Below are 24,188 nucleotides of genomic sequence, written 5' to 3' on the forward strand. Positions count from 1 at the left end.
GAAAACCCCAACAAGAAATTTAAATTATTTTTCGCCTCACTTTCAACTGACATTGATAATTCATGTCAGTTCAATCTGTTTTCACTACTGACAGAGAACAAAATGGGAAATTTGCTTCTTTAAACACTTTAAACATCGACATTGATAAACCTATTATATCTACATTACTGTTGAATGGGCAGACCAATGTTTCTGAAATTTTTTCTACTTTTATCCTTTATTTAACAGTCTTTACTTCTTACTCTGTTCGTTATCCAAAAAAAGTATATCAATTGTTCAGCCACATTATATTTGAAGTGTACCTAGCATAGGGTGTAATAAAGTTTTCTATTTTTCATCTTGCTGATCAGTTTTAAATTCTCTCAATCCCATCTTTAGATAATTCACCCCTCAAATGATAACACCTTTATTATTTGTATATATTTAATATTGCAAATATTCAACATATAAAAACATAAACTTATACAATGAGACTCCATACCGAGGTGGACGGAAACAAGTTAACTTCTATAAGTAACTATTGTAAAGCTATATACCAAGTATTTTATTTATGTGCACCAATTTGTACTTTTCTGATTATTTGGTTAAAATTTTATTTCAAAAATGAAATTCAAATGATTCTATGTAAAAAACTCCACTTAATAAATGTCACCAGAAAATTGTGATAATTTTCCCTGTGAAAAATTTTCCTGCATCAGTTTCAACTAACATAAGAAATGTTAGTATTCTTAAATATATTTGGAAGTATCAATAACTTGAAAAATACCTATTTATAAATCAGTTAAAAAAAGTTCAATCCTTAAAAGACATTTTTAACGAAACTATCTGATATTTACATGATTTTCAGTCATAGTGAGGTCAATTCCAATGTCAGATTATGTTCAAAACTGCGCAATGTTTAGTCTTGATCATATATCAACCCGCTGAAAACAAACTGTTTACTTTAGTTCGAGATCATCAGCAGAGGGATTATATGGACTTTTCATTTCACTAACTAGATAGAAAAATACATACATTGTACAAAGCAACCAAGCTATGTTTGAAAAGTTTAATAAAATTACATTTCCTTCTTCATTTCATCTCTCTGGTTATTTTATATGTAAAAAAAATAATAATTTGAGTACAGAAACAAATGCTGGTATAAATACAGTAATATCAAAGATTCTGGGCTTTTGAAAAAAAACAGGAGAAATTGTTGAAATGAGTTGAAATGAAGATTGGTTATAATGAAACTGAAAAAAAAAAAAAATAAACAGTACCTATTTAATAATATCTATTATTTAATTGACTCTTGTCGTATAATTATGGTGTATGCCTTTCTTTTAAAAAAATACCTAAAACTATTATAAAAACTATATCTAGTAAAAACAAAAAATATACAGAAATTGAAGTACACATCTGGACGGTTTATGATACAATTTGTCATACATTCGGTCATGTTTTTTTCTATGAAGGCACTAAATTTATAAGGCCTTTCATATTTCAGATCTGGAACAATAATATACTGATATCAAATAATAATGATTTTTCTGCCAACATCGTGTTCATGTGTGTATTACCTAAAATTATTGTACATTCCAAAACACGCTATTAATAAAATAATAATGTTTGCTGTACTAGCCTGAATGCCACTGGCTCCAGCTAGGCGACACTTGAACATGTTGAAACGTGTCTCGTTATTGTCCACCAAGTTACTGAATTCCGCTTCCACTAATTGACCATCGTAATATGTTATGGGGTCTTCGAGGGGGTATTCAAAGCCTTGTTTGCATTCGCATTTATAACCACCAGTTTCGAAACCTCTTCCCAAGATTGGAACACACTGGAAAAGAAGTGTTTCCAGAAATTTATGTTGGTACTCATGATAAGGGGTACTTGATTAGACCAAACTAACCATTACAAATCAGGAAATGAAATATAATTGTTTATCCAGGACCTAATGAATTATATTACGACATGGATGATGTGTTACTTAATTAGTGTGGTATTGAAGTGATGTAATTAATATTTATTTAAAAGAAAACAAGAATATTTATTGGCATAGTAGTTACAACTACATACTATCTCGATTTTTTTGATATCAGAGTGATATTTTTGAAATTTTAGACTGACAAGTCATTCTTAAGGTCGCTATACTTATTGAGTCAGGAGTAAACTTGTCTGCAATCAATATTTCTCACTTATTATGGTAATAATATATACTGAGTTAATAGTATAAATAAGTCTAAAGGATATCAGCGATTGTCAGAAGTTGGGAGTTCTTGAAAAATGTTTAGCAGCTAAGTTCTGTTATACTTACATATGATGTTTTTTGGTCGCATTTGTGAGTATCTTTGAAAGCGTTTGCTACATAGTATTCATCAGGACATTGATTGATGTCTAACTTCAGTAAATCCATTGTGACTCCTACAGCTCCTCTGTAAAACATTTTGATTAATGTTCAAAAGGTATGTCAATTCTGGGATGAAAATTAATATTTCTTAACTCTCAATTCCTGTGGCTGGTATCAAAAAAAGTTTCATGAAAAATGAGAATTAAAAATGTGCTTCTAGGACGACATGGCATTGAAAGCACTTTAGTATTTGTTCAAAATCCATTATATAAATCTTTCATATCTTTAAAGTAACTTATTTAACGAAATGCAATTAAATTTGATCTTTTTTCTTAATATGTGGACGTGGACTCAATTCCAGTTCAATTGGAATTTCTCTTCAGAAAGTGAATAATAAAAATTGTATTTTCCCTTCAATGAATATGAAAACATGAAGGACGAAAAAAAGATTTATTGAGAAACAAAAATTAAAAAAAAACATTCTTTCATTACAAATGATTGCAATTTCAAAATATTTGTCATATACATATACAAAACTAGTTGAATATGAGGATTTCAGAGGTCTCCTAGACTAAAAGACTGGCCAATCAGAGATTACTTGTTCAGATTGTTTTGAGAATATCATGATTTTTTCGTCTTTAGATGACACCTTGAATATTGCAAAGGGCAAAGGTCTGTCTTCAATTCTATACTCTGAGTGATGGACCTGTTCGAATATCTCTTCATGAAATCTGAACAGAGAGGGTTTTTTGTGAAATTGGATGAGATGCATCACTGCACCTGCTTTATTCACAGCATCTCTTTGAAGCTTGAAACCAAACAGTTGTTGGACTACAGTAGGGATGAACTACGATGTCTAACATGCCTTCTTACAGGTCACTATCATTTGAATCATCATATGCAGAGACTTGGACTGTTGGAGGACAGTGTGTGTCGCCTCTGTTTGGAAAATGATGAAACAGCAGATTACATACTTTATACCTGCTCCGCTGGGGACCGAATCAGGTTTTTAGAGTTCAGCAGCAGTTTTAGAGTTCGAATAGATCCACTCACCTCTGAACTAACCTAACATTGTTAGTCTAAAAAGGGATATCAAAAATATACAGCAGGAAATTGTCCTTATGAAATACGTTATCTTACTTGAACTCTAGTTTCGCTTTGAGACTGTCCCAACCGAAGAAGGGCGCCACATATCTTATTTTCCACATCGGCACTTTTCCGTGACAATCATAGTAAGGGGCCGTCCAATAACCGTGTTCCAATCTCGCTCCCATATAGTAGTTTGGAAAATGTTCGAACTTCATGGTCGTTTCGCCAGTCTCGTTGAATCTGATCCTGATTTTCATCCAGAATTTCTCGAGATTGTCGAAATTGGAGGCCCAGCGGTGTCGTAGGAATTTGAACCAGGGCTTGTTGAGGTAGACGTCTTCTGGTTTGTTCAATCGCGCCAAATCTTCGACGTTGTATTTTCTGGTGTTGAGAATTTTTTTGTAAGCGAACGGGGCAAACAGGGTGCGGTTCGTGAACTTGTTGCGCTCCCAATAGGTGCCGGCGGACCAAATTCGGCTGTTGCCTGAAGAAGACGCATTTTATGTGAGTAGAATAAAAATGTATTCGATATTGGCGAATGCCAGAAAGAGTAAGATATTCAATTTGTTGCTTTTTTTTACTTATAATAGACTAGTACTATGTTGCTGTATCGCTGCTGTTCCAATGTTTTGACAGAATCAACGAACGAATCAACTACAGAGCCATCTAGTGGCGAGTTACAGAAAAATTGATAACCTAAAAACTTCTATGAAAATTACTAACAGATGTCAAGTTTCATCACGATCGGTTGAGCGATATAGAAGTTTATCACTTACCAACCAACAAACATCCATTTTTATATAGTAGATTAGATTAGCTGCAAATTAACATGGAAATGTATCATCACACTAAGATTTTCCTTCCGAGGTACAGAGTTTTATAGAAAAAAGTGGCTGTTTTTTTAATCACGCCCTATTCACAAACATGACCGTATTGAAGACGATATTGTTGCTTGTTCTACTGAAGACATTGTACTTATGATAAAATGGTCAAAGCTTTCGCGGCCGAGGTTGTCAGTCTCACTATTTTTTCGGATTTGAAGACCGTTGATTTTAGAAATTTCTTCCTGACGTTTCGGTGGCGCGGGTGGCCACCGAGGTTTATACATCCTGAGTTAATCTCCGATGACTAGATCTGTATCTGTAGAGTAGGGAGAGCGAGTGTGAGCCCACAGCACTTAGGCGACATGTCACCCATTGTACATCCTCCCGAGGAGTTGTCCTCCTAGGTCATCGTCCATCCTGTCCTCTCCAGGAAGGTGGATAGATCACTGAAGACATCTCATTTATATTGGCAGGTGTAGGCTAAGACTCGCCGAACACACACTCTCTGGCAACCTTGAGATGTCTCACGGTGGTCATCACGAAGGTTTTGAATGGTGCAGCGACATTACTGTCGTTGCGCGGCTTCTTCAACCTTCCTGGGGTTCCCTCCGTGGAGGTGTACAAGTGAGAGAGCTTTCCTGCAGGGGCGGCCGGTTCCTTGCCTTTATTCAAGGCGGAGCTCTTGGCGCCCGCCGCAGGAAGTGCCCTTGCTGTTGGAGGTGGAGCGGGGGAGGACGAGGATGTACACTTATAGTTGCTGCCACTCCTGTCTCCTTCGCTCTCCTTTTGGTCTTGGCCTTTGTATTACATCACGAGGTGATCTGCTATGTTCAGCCTCATTCCAAGCGGTAGATTGGGGTGGACATTTCTGTTTATCCCCAGCCACCGCCTTAGATTGAGGTGAGCACTTCTGTCCAGCCTCGGGATTGTTTTTTGTTTCTGTTTTTGTGTTTGTTTCATTCATGTTTGTTCCCACGAGTAAGTAGCAAGGGAAGGGTTGGTCACTTCTGACAGAGCTCCGCATTACCAGAGGTAGGCTAATTACAATGAGGTTTCGCCCAGTACCCCATGGGGATCGTTCGTAACCGCATATCACCCTGCGGCCATTCAGCGGTCGGCACGATTCCTTACATATTAGCTTGGGTAGGCTGGTCCACGGTGGCATGTTATGCAAAGGCTTTTGGGGAGTTTTAGTTCCCTCACGCTACTTATTTCTGCCACTGACCAGGAGTCCGGCGACTCCGTCCGTAAGGCCACATTGGCTTCCCGGCCAGTGCCTTCAGTCCCCTGGCCGTTCCCCTGAGGACGTCCCCACCTGGGGATGCGCCCGATAGGTAGCCCAACCCACGGGCCGATGACTAGATATTACGGCTGCGTGAAGCGTATTTATGTTGACTCAGGTAGTCTGGAGTGATATTACCTGTACCTGGATTAGGTAAATCGTCAACAACATTCGTCAACCTTTTTCTACCTGCTGTCATGCTGTTTGCTATTCTTGAACTTCTTAGTTCAACCATATTCGGTTGAAGTTAACAGCTTTTTTTCTGTTGAAATTATCCATAATCTCTGTTGCCTCCCGTACCGGTCGGTTATGGTATCCTCGGTTGGGGGCAATGAGGTTCGTGTTTTCAAACAAAATCCTGTGGTTTCCTTCACTGAGTACGTTCCGTCACAGCTGACTTGTCCTTCCCACAAGTGCAGGGTATGCCATATACCACTGATGCTGCTGATAGTGGATCTCTTTTGTATTTAGCCGGCCTGAGACTATAATGTATCTTCTTGGAGGTTTTAAAAACCGTTTCCCCAAGAGTTTTTCCATTCTGTCTGTGACCCTAGGCCTAGGGGATATATGATAGATACGCGTATGCAAGCATCGGAGCTTGCTCATCGTTTTCAACCGTGGAACTCCTGTTTCATGGCTTCGTTGATCTCCGGTGCACTGTATACATTCGATCTCATATACATTTGTCTTCAAAACTATTTAATGTCAGTGTCCTGAAGCAAGCTAGATGTCCACAGTTCAATTCTTTGAGGTAGATCAATTTCAAACTTGACAGTGTTTTTTTAGATTTGAAACCTAAAAATTATTTGAAGTTCAAAACTTTTTGCAATTCGGGCGGCAGATTTGAGGGGATGGCAAATCACATTTATCATCCTCTCACAGCAGAATAATACAACCAGTAGGCTCTCTTACCACGTGATCCACACGAGTTGCCGGGAACCTTCAACCGCTCTTAGGGTGAGATTCTCATCCAACGCGTTCAGTGCTGTAGTATCGGAGGATTCAACGGTACCACGGGCATCGGATTAGTTATAATAAACGGTCGGAAATTGATATCGTATTTAGTTTATTCGCTGTTATTATTGTTTTTAGTTTTTGTAGTTGGTTATAAGTAATTTACCACAAAATATTCTGTAATAACCCTAAATTCGTTTTTATATGAGCGCACGCCTATGGCAAAAGGACGAAATTGGCTCCGCACTTCGTTTCAAGGTCACCGAGAACTTTTTGAATTTATGAATGAAAGTAGCGGGAGTGGACTTACTGGTTGATTTTTACTATGATCCTTCCATGGTTTTTCTGCCAATGCGTTACACTGTTGTTTTCTTAGGTGCTTACAACGTGTTACAAAAAGCATTCATTTGAATAAGATACCTTGATGAGAAGTCACGTGAAAATAATTCTTAACGCGGCAGTGTTGCAGGCGAAGAACTTATTTCAGATCCTGAGAGGGAGCGGCTGCTAGAAAGTGCTTTTGTCATGTGCTGTAGGCATTGCTGTCAAAACATCATTCGCAAGGTTGACTGTTGTGTTTGTGTTGTTGATGAATAAGTGTAGAAAAAAACAATGAGTTTTCTGTACTCCGATTTAACCTAACAATCATAAGGTCAATAATTTTCTTTATATTGCAAGAAGATGAAAATAAATGAGCTAAACACACGGTTTGGCCACAGTAGAATAATATAACCAGTATAACCGCCCTTAGGATGAGATTCTCATCCAACGCGTTCAGTGCTGTAGTATCGAAGGATTCGACGGTGACACATTCGGAAATTGATATTGTGTTTAGTTTATTCGCTGTTTTCATTTTTGAACCGATTCAAAGACAAATAACGGTAAAAACATCCTTTACATCAGTGTCCGAGTTCTTGCGCGAAAACAATTTCCAGGATGTGTACTCTCACACAGATATTACAATGACTCTATTGTTGACCATACCAGTTACTAATTGTTCAGCATAAAGGTCATGAAACCTAAAAGATGTCTCACTATCTACAATGGGTAGCAAACGACTTCAAAATTTAGCAGTCCTGATTTTTACCACTACGTCTGGTGTTTTTAATTGATTGACGTTTCGGCTTCGACTTTGAAGCCATTTGCAAGAAGCTATGACTACACTGAGGTCTCAATCTGCCTTTTCTTCAGGTTGTGACACTCTGTAAGGGTTTTATGACTCGACGCCGGGGTCTCAATCTGTCGTCGCTGGTCTCAGCAAGGGTCCGAATTTACCTACTACCAAGCGTCGACTGTGGGACCACAGGTTCTGGTCCGATATTTATGTCCCTCGACGAGTCGAGGGACGGACCACTTGTGCGAGCGACGGTGGAGTTGGTAGTGTGAACGACGTTGTTCGAATTTATAGGTTATATGGAAAAAGGGCTGCGAATAAGAACTATAATGAAACATATTTTGAAAGCAAAAAACTAGTTGACGTTTTTTGTTGTTTAAGTGACTGTTTATAGGAATAAGTATGTGATCTACACACTTTCGTGAATTACTTTCATTGAAGCTTTTCTCCATTCTTCAGAAGTTTCTCATTTTTTTTTGTATAATGCTGAAGAAGCAGAAAGCCAACATTTTTCCGTCTTTGTAGTGGCGTCGATACTCACCTAGAACTAAAGCAAGTGTTTCACCGAACATCTGATCTTCCGTCAGTTCTTTATCGGTTACCCTCTTTCCGGAATAAACCTCTTTGGGATCGTTAACTTGCAAAAAGGCGCTGATGAAGTTGGCCAGTCGCAGAGCCATCTTGGCTTCGTTTTGGAAATATTCTTCGGCGCCGTACATGACGCCTCCGTGAAGCTGCAAGTCCTCTGGCTTGTAGTTTTTGCAGTTCACCTTGTTCATTCCCAATATGAAGTCGAGGACGCGATGGACGTTGAGCTTGGGTTGACTCAACGAAGCAGGTCCAAAAGTTTGGTTACGGTATTCGCTGTATTTGTCGAGATAGAGCTCCCGGATGTACGGGACGGCTTTCTCCCATTGGATCGGAAGTTTTTGGATCCCTGTGAAATGAAATGACATTAGCAACACTCCCCTAGAAAATGTTTTTGAATCAAATATAAGTGTGCGCAAAAATCAGTTTAATGTCGGATCCGTGAGCGATTATAAGGGACTAGGGAAAGAGAAGTATCTACACCAGTGAAATAATTGTTTCAGTGGGGTTTAAAGTCTACTTGATTTATTACTATAGTATAACAATTTTCAATTGAAGGTAACTCATATTACAAATTGAACTGAGAGCTAACGGCAACAATGTTAAATGTTAGAACTCAATTCTTACCGGGGTCATTTTTATTGTCTATGCATCGCCATTGTGAATAATTGAAAAGTAAGATGATTCCATAAAATTTGCCACCCGTAACAAGATAGCTTCTGCATATCGATTGTATGTACGAGCGAATAGGTGAACCAGTTCGTTAAATACTTTGAAACATCGGTAAACTGATCAACACTTCGCAGGTCTATTATATTTGCGTCCTTAAAATGCCATAACTAATCATTCGGTTTCTTCATTATCAAGCGTCCTTATCTGCATAGGCGTAGTGTGTTTCTTGTGAAGGTGACTTTGTTTTGTATTTATTAAATATATTTCATTATATTTATTGAATAAACTGTTATATTAATTCACTTTAAAATATAAGATAGAGTTGGCCGATACTTGTTTTTCAAAATACATTATCATAGATTTTCATCACATTCACACTTTATTGTGAGATAATTAGTTGACCTAGTCATTAAACTCAGGTATAAATGTTCGTTAAACTCAGGTATAACTGTCATTAATTAGGTCCTAGAATATTATTAGTTTCTAGGTAGATAGTAATATTTCAAAAAGTATATATACATCACAATATATGTAGAATTCAGTTTGTTAGTGAACACGCTTGAAAAAGCTACTGTACAGCGAAACACGTGTTGCGGATTTGTTAATCTGTTCTAGTGAAAATCTTACAATAAAGTGTTTTTCAAAATACATCAACTTTAAAATAGTTTTTGAGGTAAGTAAACAACTGACAAATAGCTGAATAATATGATTGAATTTTATTATTTTTATAGTATTAAGATGGATGCCGTAGCAGGTCCAAGTAATGTACAAAAAAAAGCGGAAGTTTATGTCGTTAGAAGAAAAACATTGTCTGTAGAGTGTGCGAAAATTCAAAAAATACACTCCGTACAGTGGAAGATGTAGCCCAGTGTTCATTTTTAACGGGAATATCCGTGATTTCGACAATTGAACGCATTGTACGTGAAAAAAAGGTGACTGGGATTTTGCAAGATCCAAAAGTACATTGTCGTGGTAGAACAAAAATTGAATTGGACGACTACCAGAAAAATTGTGTACGCTATGCCATCCATTCTTTCTTTTTTGAGTATAAAGCGCCAACCATCGAATCCATTAGGACAAAGGTAACGGATAATGATCTCATTCCAAAAATGAGCAAAGAGAAGTTAAGGAAAATAATAAAAGAAGATTAAAAACTTATATATGCCAAACGATCCCGTAAATCTGTCTTAATAGAAAGAAAAGATAAAGTCTCATGGCGACGGAGATATCTTCGCTCTATTAGAGAAATGCGTTCTGCTCACAACAAGATTTATTACGTACGTTACTAGGTTACGTACAGCGTCATCTGCCCGCGAATAGATCAAGCAATAATGTCGATAATTCTGTCAAATAAAGATTCCGATATAAAATGAAAAGGAGAGCTCGAAACCCATTAGATGTAATTATAGAAACTATTCTATTTTCAAAATTAGTTCAATTAGTCATGAAGTCATTAGTCTGTAAAGTATGAAAGCATACTTTACAGATATTTAGTCATTCTTTTTATATTATGTACTTATTAGGTCAAAATATAATTCCACATTCATATTTCTTCAATTTCATATGTTTACCTTCATAAATATATTTTACATTTTGAAATTAATAATTTTATATTTTCACATCCTTAGATATTAACATTCTACATTTATACATTTAAAAATTCATATTTATGCGTCTCTTGGTATTACTATTTTAAATTTTATATCTTTACAAATTTTTATGTTTATAATTTATATTTTATGTCTCCAACTTTACAAAGTTCATTGATTGATTAGTTACTTGCTCATGCACGAGGTTATACCTTTTATGAGCAACAAACCGATCTATTTGCTGAATTAGATTGAATAATTGTAATTGTTATTTTATATATCTTTGATGGCAAAATAATAATAGTTTATTTCCATTGTATAGGAAACTGTCAACACAATAAAATAGAGATACTAACAGTTGATTATAAAAATTAAATGCAGCGTTAGTAAAAACGAACCAACCTAATAATTATTAAAACATTCTGGTAGTGTTTAATATTAATTTTGTAACAGATATGCTTTCAATGTTTTTTTAAAAATTATACAGTTGGTTTGAAGCCTTCACATATTCAGGAATATTATTATAAATTTTTGGACCAATGTATTCTGGCCCAGAATAAGTTACTTTTAACTTATAAGTTACTTTTAACATGGAACTGGTTTTTAAATCTTGTATTGCGGTGGTGAATAATCTCATTTAATGTAAAATTTGGATAGACTGATGCAAGAGTTAACATATTATATTTTTTAAAATACTGTTTACAGGAATCTCTTTGAGACATATTTGCTATCGTACAATGCGCTTTTGTTCAACGAATACATTTTGTGTTGAAGTTGATCCTCCCCAGAAACAAACACCGCACCTAATTCTAGAGTCTACATGAGCATAGTAAATACTAAATAAATGAGCTGTAGTCGATACCGATATTAAATTAATAAAAAGAAACTTCAGGGAATTTAGTTTAGATATCAGATGTTGGCAATGACTATTCCAATTCAAGAATTCATCCTGATAAATACCTAAAAAACTTAACACTAGTACCATCATGTCTTAAAGATATGTTATTAACAATGAGCTGGAGATTTTCATTTTTTTTCTGGCGGTAGTGGTAGTTGATAGACTCATTATTCAATTGGTTTGACACTTATAACAAGGATAGATGGTTTCAACAATATTTGTTCATCTGGCACTTATATTGACAGTTTGATTATAATGTTTCACAAGAAAAATAGAAATATGACAAATAAAATTATACAGTGCCTTCATTTCAAAACTTCCCACCCCTAGTGGGGTTTATTGCCGTAGGCAATAAACACGTCAATTTAGATATCAAGGGGAAGTTTAAAACTAGTGCCAGTGGTATTTTAGGTTTAACCCTCTTACCCCTAGCTACCCCCACTTAATAATTTTAAATGGCACCCCTATCTTGTAACACATCATTTTAAAGATCTTAAAAATCCTCACTCAACGCCGTTAAGAAAACTGAAATTGGTTGATCCGTTTTTGTAAAATAGGGCAAAAAGAAAATGAATTATAACAAAATGCAAAAATTTATGGAACCGCTACCACTGACTCAATAACGGTATGTTTATGTCTCTTTTTTTTACACAGAGTTTTTTGCTTTAGCTGAAAGTGAGATAAGGGCACACAGTTGCTTCTTGGCGTCAGTTACAATTAAATGGTGGAAACATTTATCAGAATCAGTTATTCCTGATTTAAAACTGTGTCAAGTGGTGTCATTTGCACTGACAGTAATACAAATCGTAATGGTGTACACTTTACAAGTTATGGTGCTGAAGATAGGTGTGCTCGTAGGACAGCCCGGGTTTTTAATGAAAGGCATGCAGGCCAAAATGTGAGTCACCGATGTGTTCTAGACCTTGTTCAAAAATTTGAAGAGACCGGTTTTGTGTGCAACAAAGCAGTAAAGCAGCCGAGAGTTCTTACGGAAGCCGCACAGATTGAAATTTTAGGCCAATTCGCCGTTGAGTCTACTACTTCAATTTCGAAAGTCGCTAAGTTAGTAAATATTTCAGTTGGTTCTATACACAAAGTTTTAAAACTAAACAAGTTCTTTGCTTACAAAATGAGTATTCTTCAGCAACTCAGTGAGGATGACTATGATAGGAGAATTGAATTTTGTGAAATAATTACTGCGAGAATTCAAAATGACCCGAATTTAATAAAGAATATTTGCTTCAGTGATGAATTAACTTTTTTTCTTAATGGCTTTGTAAATAGGCATAACTGTAGATACTGGGATAATGAAAATCCACACTTGTTTCGAGAGGATCATACGCAATATCTACAAAAAATAAACGCCTGGGCTGGAATCCTGGGAAACGAAATAATTGGCTCTATTTTTATTGAAGAAAATTCAACTGGTCAATTGTATTTAAACTTATTGGAAAATGTAATCGATCCACTCATAACACAGTCCTTAGAACGCCAAGTTGTTGAAGAAGGCAACCCGCTCTTGGATGAACAAAATTTACATTTTCAACAGGACGATGCACCGCCACACTACGCATTGCATGTCCGACAGTGGCTCGATCAAGGGTATCCTGACAAATGGATTGGCAGAAGAGGCGCTCTGGAATGGCCGGCGAGATCTCCGGATTTAACGCCATTCGATTTCTTTCTCTGGAGTTATTTGAAGACAATGGTATACAAAACTCCCTCGCAGGACATTCAGGATCTGGATTACTGACACATGCAGACAAATTAATAACGAAACATTTACAAAAGTCCGACAGGAATTCGAGAATAGATTGTACTTTTGCTTAGCTACCAATGATAGCTAAGCTACCATTGGTAGCTGAGCAGCTGTGATCAGCTGTGATGGCGTCATGGCAACATAATTCAGAGTGGGGACGAATGAGAGAGTAATAGAGAAAAAGTGAATAGAGAATAGAGGAATAGAAACTCGGAGAGGGAAATATAAGTATCACACAGCTGCACACATTAAACTTTATCGACGAATTTTTGTTATTTCGGCTTGCGGAAATCGTCAGATTATATATTTTTCGTTATCCTTGAATTATTTCCTTCAAAATAAAAAAAATTAGCTACGCTCGAGAATGTCGAAATGACATTATTTATTTACAACTTTGCTGCCCTCCCCTTTCTTTACGTCACCCTCAAATTGTCAGATTATTGGAATATACACTTTTCAGCATGTAATTAACTCACCCTACCTTAATCTGACGCGCTCGAGAATTTCTGATGATCATTTTTTTTTTACTTATCTGATCCTTTATACCTCACAGGCGGCCTTATATATGGGGCTAATATTTGGTGGAGGTACTTAACCGGGTACAAGGTATCCCCCTGTATATTAATCTGCCGCGCTTTAGTAAATCGCGAAATCCCCGCTTGGGCTACCCTATTTTTTCAGCTACATTTGACAGTTTGCATCACGATTTAAACTGATAGTATCTGCATGTCTTTCAATTTTGTCTTCTCTAACCCCCATCTATAAAATCTGCCGATTTAGAAAAATACTTGGAGCCCAGTATAACCTACTGAATTTGATACTTTCAAGGAGAAAGGATCTTATTTTTACTGGCGAGTCCCCACGGGTCAGTAAATGTTGAAGGGTTTTTTCCCCTCTATACTGACGGAATGGTTACGCTGTTATTAATCATCTCACAACATGTAACTCACATCCAATCTTCTGGCAATCAAATCCGTTGTAATATTGTTCCGCTGTCGCTCGCTCAACAATTTCCCCCAAAAATGGTCTCCTGGTTTGCATGGGTAACCTATATCCAGGCCTGCACCTACATTGGTAAGCTCCTCTTCGAAAACCCCAGCCGTGAAGTGGTTCGCACTATAAAACAAACGTAATTTGCACCGTTGTAATCTGAGATTTCATTCGAGAGCTCTGATTCTTGAAAATTACTGTTTAACTTTTTTCCAGAAATGTGATACCGTCGCAATATTAAACTCATTATCGTGTTCACTCACCTCTGTGGTTTCCTTTTTGCATCTTGCTGTATCTGCGAACATATTAGGACCGTTATTTCCTTCGCCGGGCGGGCATTGGTTTATGTCTATTCGTTCAAAATCCATTTCGACCACGCTCACACCCGTATATCTGAAATTTAATAGGATTTGAATTGAAACAAGTGTTTTAAATTTTATTCGGTTCATCCTTGGAGCTCTGAAGGAAGTTATTAATTCAAAAAATGTATTCATATCACTCACAGTAGCACTATTTAAAGTAGAGTAAAGAATAATATTGTTCCATTGATTAGTGTTTCCTAATAGTGATTAGTAATAAGTGCTCATTATGCAGTGCTTTTCTTTAATTTCATTATCCCAAATTTCAATTTTTCAAGTTGACCCGTTCAAAAAATAAAATGGGGGGGGGGCATTGAAGAAATGCACTGTATAGCGTCATTGTATCGGCAAAGAAACGATCCTTTATGGCATAGAAAAAAAATTCATAAAGAAAACGCATTGTGTCACAAGTCAATCAAAACAGTGGCAAAACTACGTGAATTAAAATTCGAATTTCTTCTATATACGTCCACCGTATTTGCCAGATTTGGCTCCCAGCGACTACTGGCTGTACGCAGACCTCAAAAAAATGTTCACCGGTAAAAAATTTCAATCGAATGAAGAGGTTATTGCCTATTCTGATACAAAAGATAAGTCGTTCTACAAAAGTGCTATTGAAATGTTAGAGCTGCGCCGGAATTATTGTGTAGCTCTTGATGGAGATTACGTTGATGAATAAAGCCAATTTTTAACATAAAAAACGCGTTTTCTTGTTGTTGACTTGTTCAATACATTTTCGCCATTTCTCCGAATCGATATATCATTTTAAGGACTCCTTGAAGAGTGTTTTGCAATCATTTGTTGGTTCTTCAAGTACCTGCCTATTTCATGGACTCATTTATGAGTTTGCTGTCAAAGCAGTAACTGAATTTTAATTTTCCCTATTCATATTTCTCAGTTGATATATTATAATTCGATTTGAAACTATACATACTACTAGTTTTGTTTATTAGAGCGAAATATACATTTTCATCACGAATGATCGGCTACGACTTTGAAAAACACTATCTGACATTCATATAAAAGTTATATGCTGTTTCGTAGTTTTGAGATACCCTGTAAATATCTATTTACTAGTCTAGACAAAGTAATGATCTAGAAATATAAATTAAAAACATTAATAAACCCACCCTTCCAATGGCATTAAATAACGTCTATTAAATAACGTCGGAAAGGTCTTCTGTAGGTACACAAATTTCTAATGGCATATCAAATGTCATTAAGGCACCCTTATGTTGCAATTATGGTGATTGGTCATAAAGGCCATCCCTATTTTCTGTCTCTTCACACGCATTACAGGGTTACTGACCGCGGTGGATGATACCATCATCTCAATATTATGGTTTTCAAATAGCGAAGTTATAGTTAAGAACTGGTTTCCTAACATCATTGGTAAGAGAAACCTCAAATCAAAAGATTTTGATAATATGATTGAAATAGGTACATTCTTACACTGTTGATTCAGACAGATTAACCGTTTCAAAGTTGAATTTCACTAGTTCGGACTTCCATTGTCTAATATATAAAAATGATTTGAAATCCCTGAAACAACTAGGAAAGAAGAATTGAGAATGAATAGCTGAAAATAACAATTATATTAGGCAAAAATAACCTGAAACCTAACCTAACCTGAAATGAAATAATAGTAAAATAAAATGCAAGTAAAAATAGAACGATTGAACAAAAAATAAAAAATATAAAGAAATAAAATTGAAAATAACCCGAAGACGATTGTAGATACTAACAATCGAAACGTCGTGAACTAACGTGGCTCGGAATCTCTTAACTTTTTATTTTTATTTTCAATTTTATTTCTTTATATTTTTTTTTATTTTTTGTTTAATCGTTCTATTTTTACTTGTATTTTATTTCACTATCATTTCATTTCAGATTATTTTTGCTTAATTTAATTGTTATTTTCAGCGATTCATTCTTAATCCTTCTTTTTTAGTTGTTTCAGGGATTTCAAATCATTTTATATAGTAGACAATGGAAGTCCGAACTAGTGAAATTCATCATGAAACATTGTCAATCACCTTCAAACGTTTCAAAGTTATTTTCCGGATTTGTTGGTCGTGACCTTCAGGTTCTTATGTCTGATAATAATAATAATAATTTTATTAATCTCAAGAAACACACAGTTTTTAGACACGTCAATACAATTTCTAAAATAGGTTTGAGAAGATAAGGTTCGTCAATATAGTTAAAAAAAAATGCTTGTAGATAAATCAGATTTACAAAAAAAATACAAGTTAACAAGATAAAATTCCAATCTTATAAAAATTGACTAAAATGTAAAACCATGAGATTTTACAAATTATAAATCACATAGCTAACAGTTGTTGTTCTTTTTTCGTGAATTGTTCACATTACCTTTCAAATAAAATGTGAATTGAAAAACGAAACAGTTGTTTTTCCTGCAATAGAGCGCCAAAATGAAAAGTTAAGTAGCGAACAATCACATGTCTGAATTTCTTATGGAATTACCTTTTTAATGCTGTGTCACCCTTAGTACTTTCCCTAATCAAATTGTATGAGTGACCAAGGGGTGGGGAGAGAAGTATGAGAGTTGTGTTAACGACAGGATTTATCCCCCTTGGATTTAAAATTGACGTGTTTTTGCATTATGTTCACAACACATGTGTTTTGAAGAATTCGTTTTCGGTGTCGGGTTAAATCGAACCATAATTACAAATTTCGTCCGCCATTTTGAAGCTACCATCTTGATTTTTTGCATTGAAAAACAATTCATAATTTCCGACCCTGAAAACCACCAATTATCAATTTTGAATCAAATCGGACCATAATTGCAAATCTTGTCCGCCATTTTGAAGCCGCCATCTTGTTTTTCCCCTAGAAAAACTCCATAATGCATTGTCACCGAATTTATGTAAAATCAGTTTGGGAATGAAGTATCATAATTTGGAATACGGAACAGTTTTTTTCCCGCAAGAAGGCGCCAAAATCGAAAGTTAGATATCTAAAATTGACATTGCCAAATTCCTTATGGTAGTGGTGGTCTCCCTTGGACTAAAAATCGACGTGTTTTTGCATTATTTTAGAACACGTGTTTTGAAGATATTCGATCTGTTTCGTTTTCGGTGCCCCACCTTATATATATTTAAAGTTGAGTAAAAGTTCGGGAAGTGACCACAAAAGTGTCTCTTTCTTCTTGAATAACTTTGAAAAATTGATCAAAATTTCATATAAAGGATGTTTGGTTAATATTTTCTTCAATAAGTTTTCGAATCTTCTAAATGGCAAGTTACGAAATTCAGCTGTAGGAACAAGGTTTGATTTATTTCTTGTATCATGTTGGTGTATATCCTTGTGAGCAACCTCATTTAACAAGTTTTGTTGAACAAGAAGCAGATTTTCATAGACAATAACTGAATATAGGGTCATTATTTTAAGTTTTACAAATATTGGTCGACACTTTTCATCATAATTGGCAGAAATTATGCTTTTTACTGCCGATTTTTGAATGACAAACATTCTATGAAGATGTACCTTTGATGCATTATTCCAATAATTGATTATACCATACCAAAGGACTGAATGAAAAAGTGAATGATATGTTGCAAGTGCCGCACTTTGATTTACTATTTTTTTTTAAATTCTTCTGATAGCAAAAACTGTCGTACTAAGTTTACTACACATGCTATTTATATGTTCTATCCATTTCAAGTTAGAATCTATTTGTACTCCTAAAAATTTGGTAGAATTTTGTTATCTCGATTTAAGACAATTGTTTCAAAAGTTAGAGTTTCTGCTTTTTGTTCATTGAGAATCAAGTCATTTGGTGTGAACTATGATCAAGCTTTCTCTAATATGTCAGTATGGATCATATGAGGATCATCTATTTTATATAATTTTTTTGCCCAAGGTTGCATCATCTGCATACATTATAGTTTCTATGTCTGACGAGTTCATCACGTGAGGCAGGTCGTTGATATAGATTAGAAACAGAAGTGGCCCCAATATTGACCCTTGTGGCACTCCTCTTAATATTTTTCTTTCTTCACTTTTGGTATTTCCTAGATCAACAATTTGATATATTTCGTTAAAGTATGACTTCATCATGTCATGATGTTTCATCTAGAACTGCGGTAGAAATCTAATTCGTAATGAAACGAGATAATCGATTTCTTAAATTTAATAGTGACGTGATGATGCATCATTGGATCCTAACTATACTTACGTCGGGTACTCGATGTGTCTGAATCCTGTATGTCTCGGATATATGTCGGCAATTGGAACGACCGCCGCCACCAACCACCTATTGGATCTTCCGCAGTCGAAATACGGCCTGGTCCATTTCACCGGACCCGGAATTTCATCGGCGCCCGGAGGTCCGTGGAAAGTGAACGTTTCGTTCGTATTGTTGGCGTATCGAATTTCCACTTGGTACGTAGTTTTGGTATCGTGTCTGCCCACCACGAAGTCCGGAAGCCATTTCTTGTACCATTCGTTGATTCTGTAATAGTCGGAGGTGTAATCGCTGCTGGTTTCGGGCTTGATGGCGCCCAAATCTTGCACCGTGAACGTGTTGAGCGTCGATATTCGTTCCAGGTGGATGGGGTCGTTGAAGTCGTCCGCTCTGAATGTTCTTGGTGCAAACCTGGAACAGAAACGACACATTTTGGTGGAGAGAAACAGTGTTAATAAACTGTTGAATGAATATATTGTCTAAGTTTCATAGGTTAGAAATGTTTAAATGTATCTCCTATAACTAATTTGGTGTTGAGCTGAGTATCTTCTTGAACGAATTTTTGATCCTTCGCGTCAAAACACTCCGCCATTATCTTATTCCCAGAGCTTTGCCGTTTATTAGTAGCAGTGATTTGACGTTCGAATATAGATTCCCCAAGATTCCCCAATAGATTCCCCAACTGATTCATGATTGTAAAACTAATTTGGTGACCGGGAAGTTGAATGTTATTGCTGTATTAGATGGTAGAACAAGTAAAGGAAGTGAGAAACTTGAGGTTCTCTTGTAGAATATTATTAACCTTCCGCCAAAGGAAACTTAGTAGCTGTTAACATAGAACTGCCAATGTACCTAAGACAAGGACGGATTTGAATCAAATTTTGGGTGGGGGGTAACTTTTAGGGTATATAAAAGTATAATACTCATTTGGAATATATTGAATGTTCAAAATGAACACTGTGTTTAAACAACAGAACTGCAACCAAGCTGACCTCTTCAGGAGATTAAGTACACTAATTCCAAAACTGGTATCAATTCAAACTTTCTATGTTTTTACCACTTTTGTTTGTAACTAACGTTACTGCAGTTTCGTCCTATAAGGACATTTTCAAACGTATACATTGAAGTTAAAAATAAAAGTGGTAAAAAACGTAGAAAGTTTCAATTCTCTTTCCTTCATGATGATTTCCTACCACGTAGTAACGGCTACATCCATCAATTAATCCAAAAAATTAAAGTGTCGGCGCCCTCAAAAACCAAAAAACCAATACAAAGAAATAAAGCCGCTGCCAACTAGTCCTCGTGGACTGAATAATTGGCGATTCGTATTGGATGATTTTACTAACCGAGTTTTATGATTGGCTGAAGAGTCATAAAATTAAATTTGAAGTCATATTACGGTGACGAATAGAATGCGAGGATGTTTAAACACTTCCTGTTGTTAATGTTCAGTCCAGGAACTGATCGCGATTTGAGTATTGAAATTCGATGTTGGTGCAGTTATAATTACATACAATTTTTGTTATCTGTTTGAAATGTGGCGTCCTTGGACAATTACTAATAGTAATCACGAGTGTGATAACACCGCAGAGTTTTTCCTGCGTAGTGATTCCAATATCGATGATGAATAATGCGAAAAAGATATACCAGTGAATAAGATTCGGATGCATTTGAATATTGAAACACAGAGAGTATGTTTCAATGTATATATAAGAATCTACATCTCAAAAGTTTGGTTTCGGGGGAAACAAACTATTTCAAGCAACATTAGATTTGACCGAAATTCCTTTTTCAACTGTACGTAAAATAGTCAAAAACAAACCTTATGAACGCAAGACGCGATGTGATACGGCATTGCCAAAACCTTTAGATATTCATCTAATAAAATCATTAAAAAAAGCAATATACGACTGTTACAAAAGCAATGAAATGCTTGAAAGACAAATGTTGAAAGACACGCCAGATGAAGCCATTGTATGGCGAAACACGTGTTGCGTTTTTGTAAAACAGTTTAGTGAAAATCTCACAATAAAGTGTTTTTGGAATACGTTAGTTATGGATTTTCATCAAGTATCGGCCGATTCCATCATATAAATGAATTGAGATTCATACAACTGAAATCATAAGGAAGAAATTGAATACTTCCGGCCATAACGTGTGTTGATGTTGATGATGACAAAACTCTTTAGAATTGAATAAAGAAACTAGGATTTAGATTTAAAATAATAAAAAAACGTTAAGCAGATATGGAAAACAGAAGAATAGTGGAATTGCGTAACAAATACTAAGAACAAATAACTAAATGTAGAGAAACAACGGCAAATTTTCTATTTGGACGAATCTTGGTATGACACTCACGACGCAGTTACGAAAGGGTGGACTGATGGTTCGAGAATGTGTACGCCTAACATGCCTGCAAACAAAGGATCGCGACTAATCATTGTGCATTGCGGAGGAAGTAAAGGATGGGTTCCGAGTTCTTTGAAATTATGTGGAAAAAAACTTGAGGACTGCAATGTTGACTATCATAAGAACATGGAAGCTAATATTTTTGAGGAATGGTTTGAAAACGCGTTGATCCCAAATTTGGATGAGAATAATATAACAGTTCTTGACAACGATTCCTATCATTCGCGACAGCTCATTAAAGTACCGAATAAAAATTCGAGAAAAGATGAAGTACATAATTTTTTAATGGATAACAATTTGTACTTTGAAGATAACTAAACCAAAAACCAACTACTTGAAGTTTTGCAGACAAAAACATTTGAAAAAGTGTATGCCCTTGAGAGTATTGCTGAAAAGTATGGACACATCATACTGAGACTTCCCCCCTATTCTTATGTTTTCAAGTTCGAGTTGATTTGGTGAAAATTGAAACAAAGCATCAAGCTTAAAAATAATTTTCCAAAATTTGATACGATGGTAATAGAGCTAATTAAAGAAGAAGTATCTAATATTACCGAAGAAGAGTGTCAGAAAAGGATTAAAAAAGTAATTTTAATTGAAAAAGACTATATGGAGATTGGACTAAATGAATATATATATATATATATATATATATATATATATATATATATATATATATATATATATATATATATAGTGACACTTATGTAAATTGAAATTATTATTGAATAACAAAATTAGTTAATTAGCTCCCTAACTATATATTGAAGGGAAACTGTTAGTAGGTAGGTTGCACTATATCGTTTACTTGAACTATAACACTAATTTTTTCTCATAAGAAGTGAAGTATACATTAATTAAGTTGGCGCCAAAAAACTTGAATTTTGCCAGACATAATGCTAATACATTAAACTTTGACAGCCAATTGAATTAATTTCATTTCCTGAAACGAATGTGGTTTAACGTTAAATGAGTCATTGACTAAATTACCTCGGAAACGTTTTGTTGAAGAATCCTCGATACGAACTGGAATACGACATGTTCGGAGAGAAGTATATAGCACTGGCGTTGATGTGTTTGTTTGTTGACACATCAGCCACAGTGGACAAGAAGTAGTACATCATCCCCGGATCGTAAGTATCGTTTATGGCGGGCCTGATGAACCTACTCTGTAGTATGTAGGACCAGAAGAAGGCCCTGTTGAGTGCCATGTTGTGCATGTGCAACAATTGAGTCCTGTTTGGGAACACTGGATTGATGTTGATGTCTTTGATGTCGGGCAGATGCGACACCGAATTCTCGGGCAGGTACAGATCGCCAACATGTTGGATTTCGCAGTTGTACTTGTTGACTCTGTTCATCGAACGAGACACTTCGTCGAAGGGGTCCCTGGCTTGCCATTCGTATTGCCCAGTCACGCCCACCGTCAGTAAACACACAAAGAACGCGTAGCTGTACATATTTTCGATTTAAGAAGAAACACAAGTCGGAGCACTAGGAGGAATCACTTCCACATTGTTTTTATTTTGTTTGTACGGTCGATGGGGTTAGAATGTCGCGTCGAGGAGGCCAAGCCCATTGAACGGTGTAGTCATCTCTTTAATGAATCGCCCCTCACGTCACAGTTTGATTGGACACTGCTGTGGTGGGAGTCCGAGTTGATGGTATACACCTGTGTGGTTTTCGGCGACCAACAAGTGGTTGCCTGTGCAGCGTTGCCAAATTATATTTCCCGAAATCTCCGGACTAGTTGATAGAGAATCTTTGCATCTCTCGAAGGAAAAACAGCTTTACTCTTTACTTACCCAAGTTAGACCAGGTATCAATGCGGTTGGGTTTTTGTACAGCAGGGGTTCTCAAACTTTTTTAGACACCGTACCCCTTTTTACAAAAAAAAAATCCGGGTACCCACCCCTTCACAGTTAGTAAAGTAACTAAAATATCTTTATGTCGGAGAATGATCCGAGTTGTCAGCCTTTTATTTTGTATAGTTTTAGCACGTGTAACTCAATTGATTGTCATGTTTAAATATAGACAAAGAAATATTGCTTACATTCATTTTATTACATTTTATTACATACATTTTATTATATTAAAAACACACAAACCTCAAAAAACAAAAAGCTCTTACTTTAAAAGAAATTAGTGAGAAGGGTGAGCTTGTTTCTGTTTGCACAGTTCATCAATATTAGGTTCCAACTTGGTTAAATATAATCTTGAATCATCTTTAACATTTAATTTGTTTCTATATTTACTCTTAAGATGTATATTAAACTTGAAAAACCTCTTTCACATAAATAAGTAGTGGAAAACCCAACAAGAAATTTAACAGCAGTGCTAGACAGTTCTTTGTGTTCCTTTCCAACACCGATCCAGAAATTCAACAATGTATTACCAGAACTCAAATTTCAATGTGGGATCAGACGAAACTTCAATGAGCTGCTCCTTTTCAACAATAGTCAGGTTAGTGTCCGTAGCATCAACAACAAAGTGGTCACGTATCCAGTCATATTGTTTCTCCAAAGGTTGTTTTTCTGTATTTCTTTTTCCCAGAGATTGATCTTTTTTACCATTGCATCAGTTTTCTTTGCTACATAAAAAATATCAGAAATACTGCCCAGCATGGACAAATTCCAGATGTTGAGTCTTTCAAAACTATCACTTAAATATGCCAGCTTCAAAAGCCATTCAAATTCAGTAAGTACTGAAGACAAATGAGATTTTTGTGTGTGATGTGTAATTCTTTGTGGAGTTCAAACACACGAGACAAAACATTTCCCCGTGAAAGCCATCGTACTTCAGTATGAAGCAACAAGTTCTCATGTAGGCTCCTTTATAACTGAAATTCACAACTCGTATAAACTTACCTTGGATTTTGGAGTTTTTTCCTCTATTTGAATTTTAAGGTTTGTTTTATTTTGTTGGTCCCGCGTACCCCCTAAAAACTTTCGCGTACCCCCAAGGGGTACGCCTACTTCAGAATCACTGTTGTACAGGATGGCTTCGAAATGACCTGCCTGGGGCTGTTAATCTCACCAGAAATCACAATTACAGTATTTCTATGTTATAGCCGAGTACATACATACTCATGCATGATACATTTTTCAAAAAACTGTCCT

The 24,188-nt window shown here is 35.9% G+C and overlaps 2 protein-coding genes across 2 annotated transcripts in view; one reads left to right on the top strand and one right to left on the bottom strand.

The window, feature by feature from the left end:
• Syp (synaptotagmin binding cytoplasmic RNA interacting protein) overlaps positions 1-24,188 on the top strand; it is a 113,375-nt gene that overhangs the window by 659 nt on the left and 88,528 nt on the right. The gene's annotated exons all lie outside the window — the stretch shown is intronic.
• Positions 406-22,733, bottom strand: LOC111505644 (uncharacterized). Its single transcript, XM_023160487.2, has 8 exons — positions 22,060-22,733; positions 18,652-19,071; positions 14,355-14,484; positions 14,052-14,217; positions 8,137-8,532; positions 3,473-3,905; positions 2,300-2,417; positions 406-1,822 (listed from the first exon to the last, which is right to left on the bottom strand). The coding sequence occupies exons 1-8, from the start codon at positions 22,527-22,529 to the stop codon at positions 1,556-1,558; spliced, it is 2,400 nt and encodes a 799-aa protein (XP_023016255.1). The 5' UTR covers positions 22,530-22,733; the 3' UTR covers positions 406-1,555.

Source organism: Leptinotarsa decemlineata, unplaced genomic scaffold (genome assembly GCF_025532065.1).
Source record: "Leptinotarsa decemlineata unplaced genomic scaffold, Ldec_3_MD MMD2_tig00026330_RagTag_RagTag, whole genome shotgun sequence".
NCBI classification, from domain to species: domain Eukaryota; kingdom Metazoa; phylum Arthropoda; class Insecta; order Coleoptera; family Chrysomelidae; genus Leptinotarsa; species Leptinotarsa decemlineata.

Bases quoted from the DNA above. Each gene is read 5' to 3' on its own strand.
- LOC111505644 (XM_023160487.2), bottom strand. From the start codon at position 22,529: ATGTACAGCTACGCGTTCTTTGTGTGTTTACTGACGGTGGGCGTGACT. The intron at 14,218-14,354 runs GTGAGTGAACAC...TTTGTTTTATAG, and splicing joins GCAAAAAGGAAACCACAGAG to TGCGAACCACTTCACGGCTG. The intron at 8,533-14,051 runs GTGAGTTACATG...TTCATTTCACAG, and splicing joins TGATTGCCAGAAGATTGGAT to GGATCCAAAAACTTCCGATC.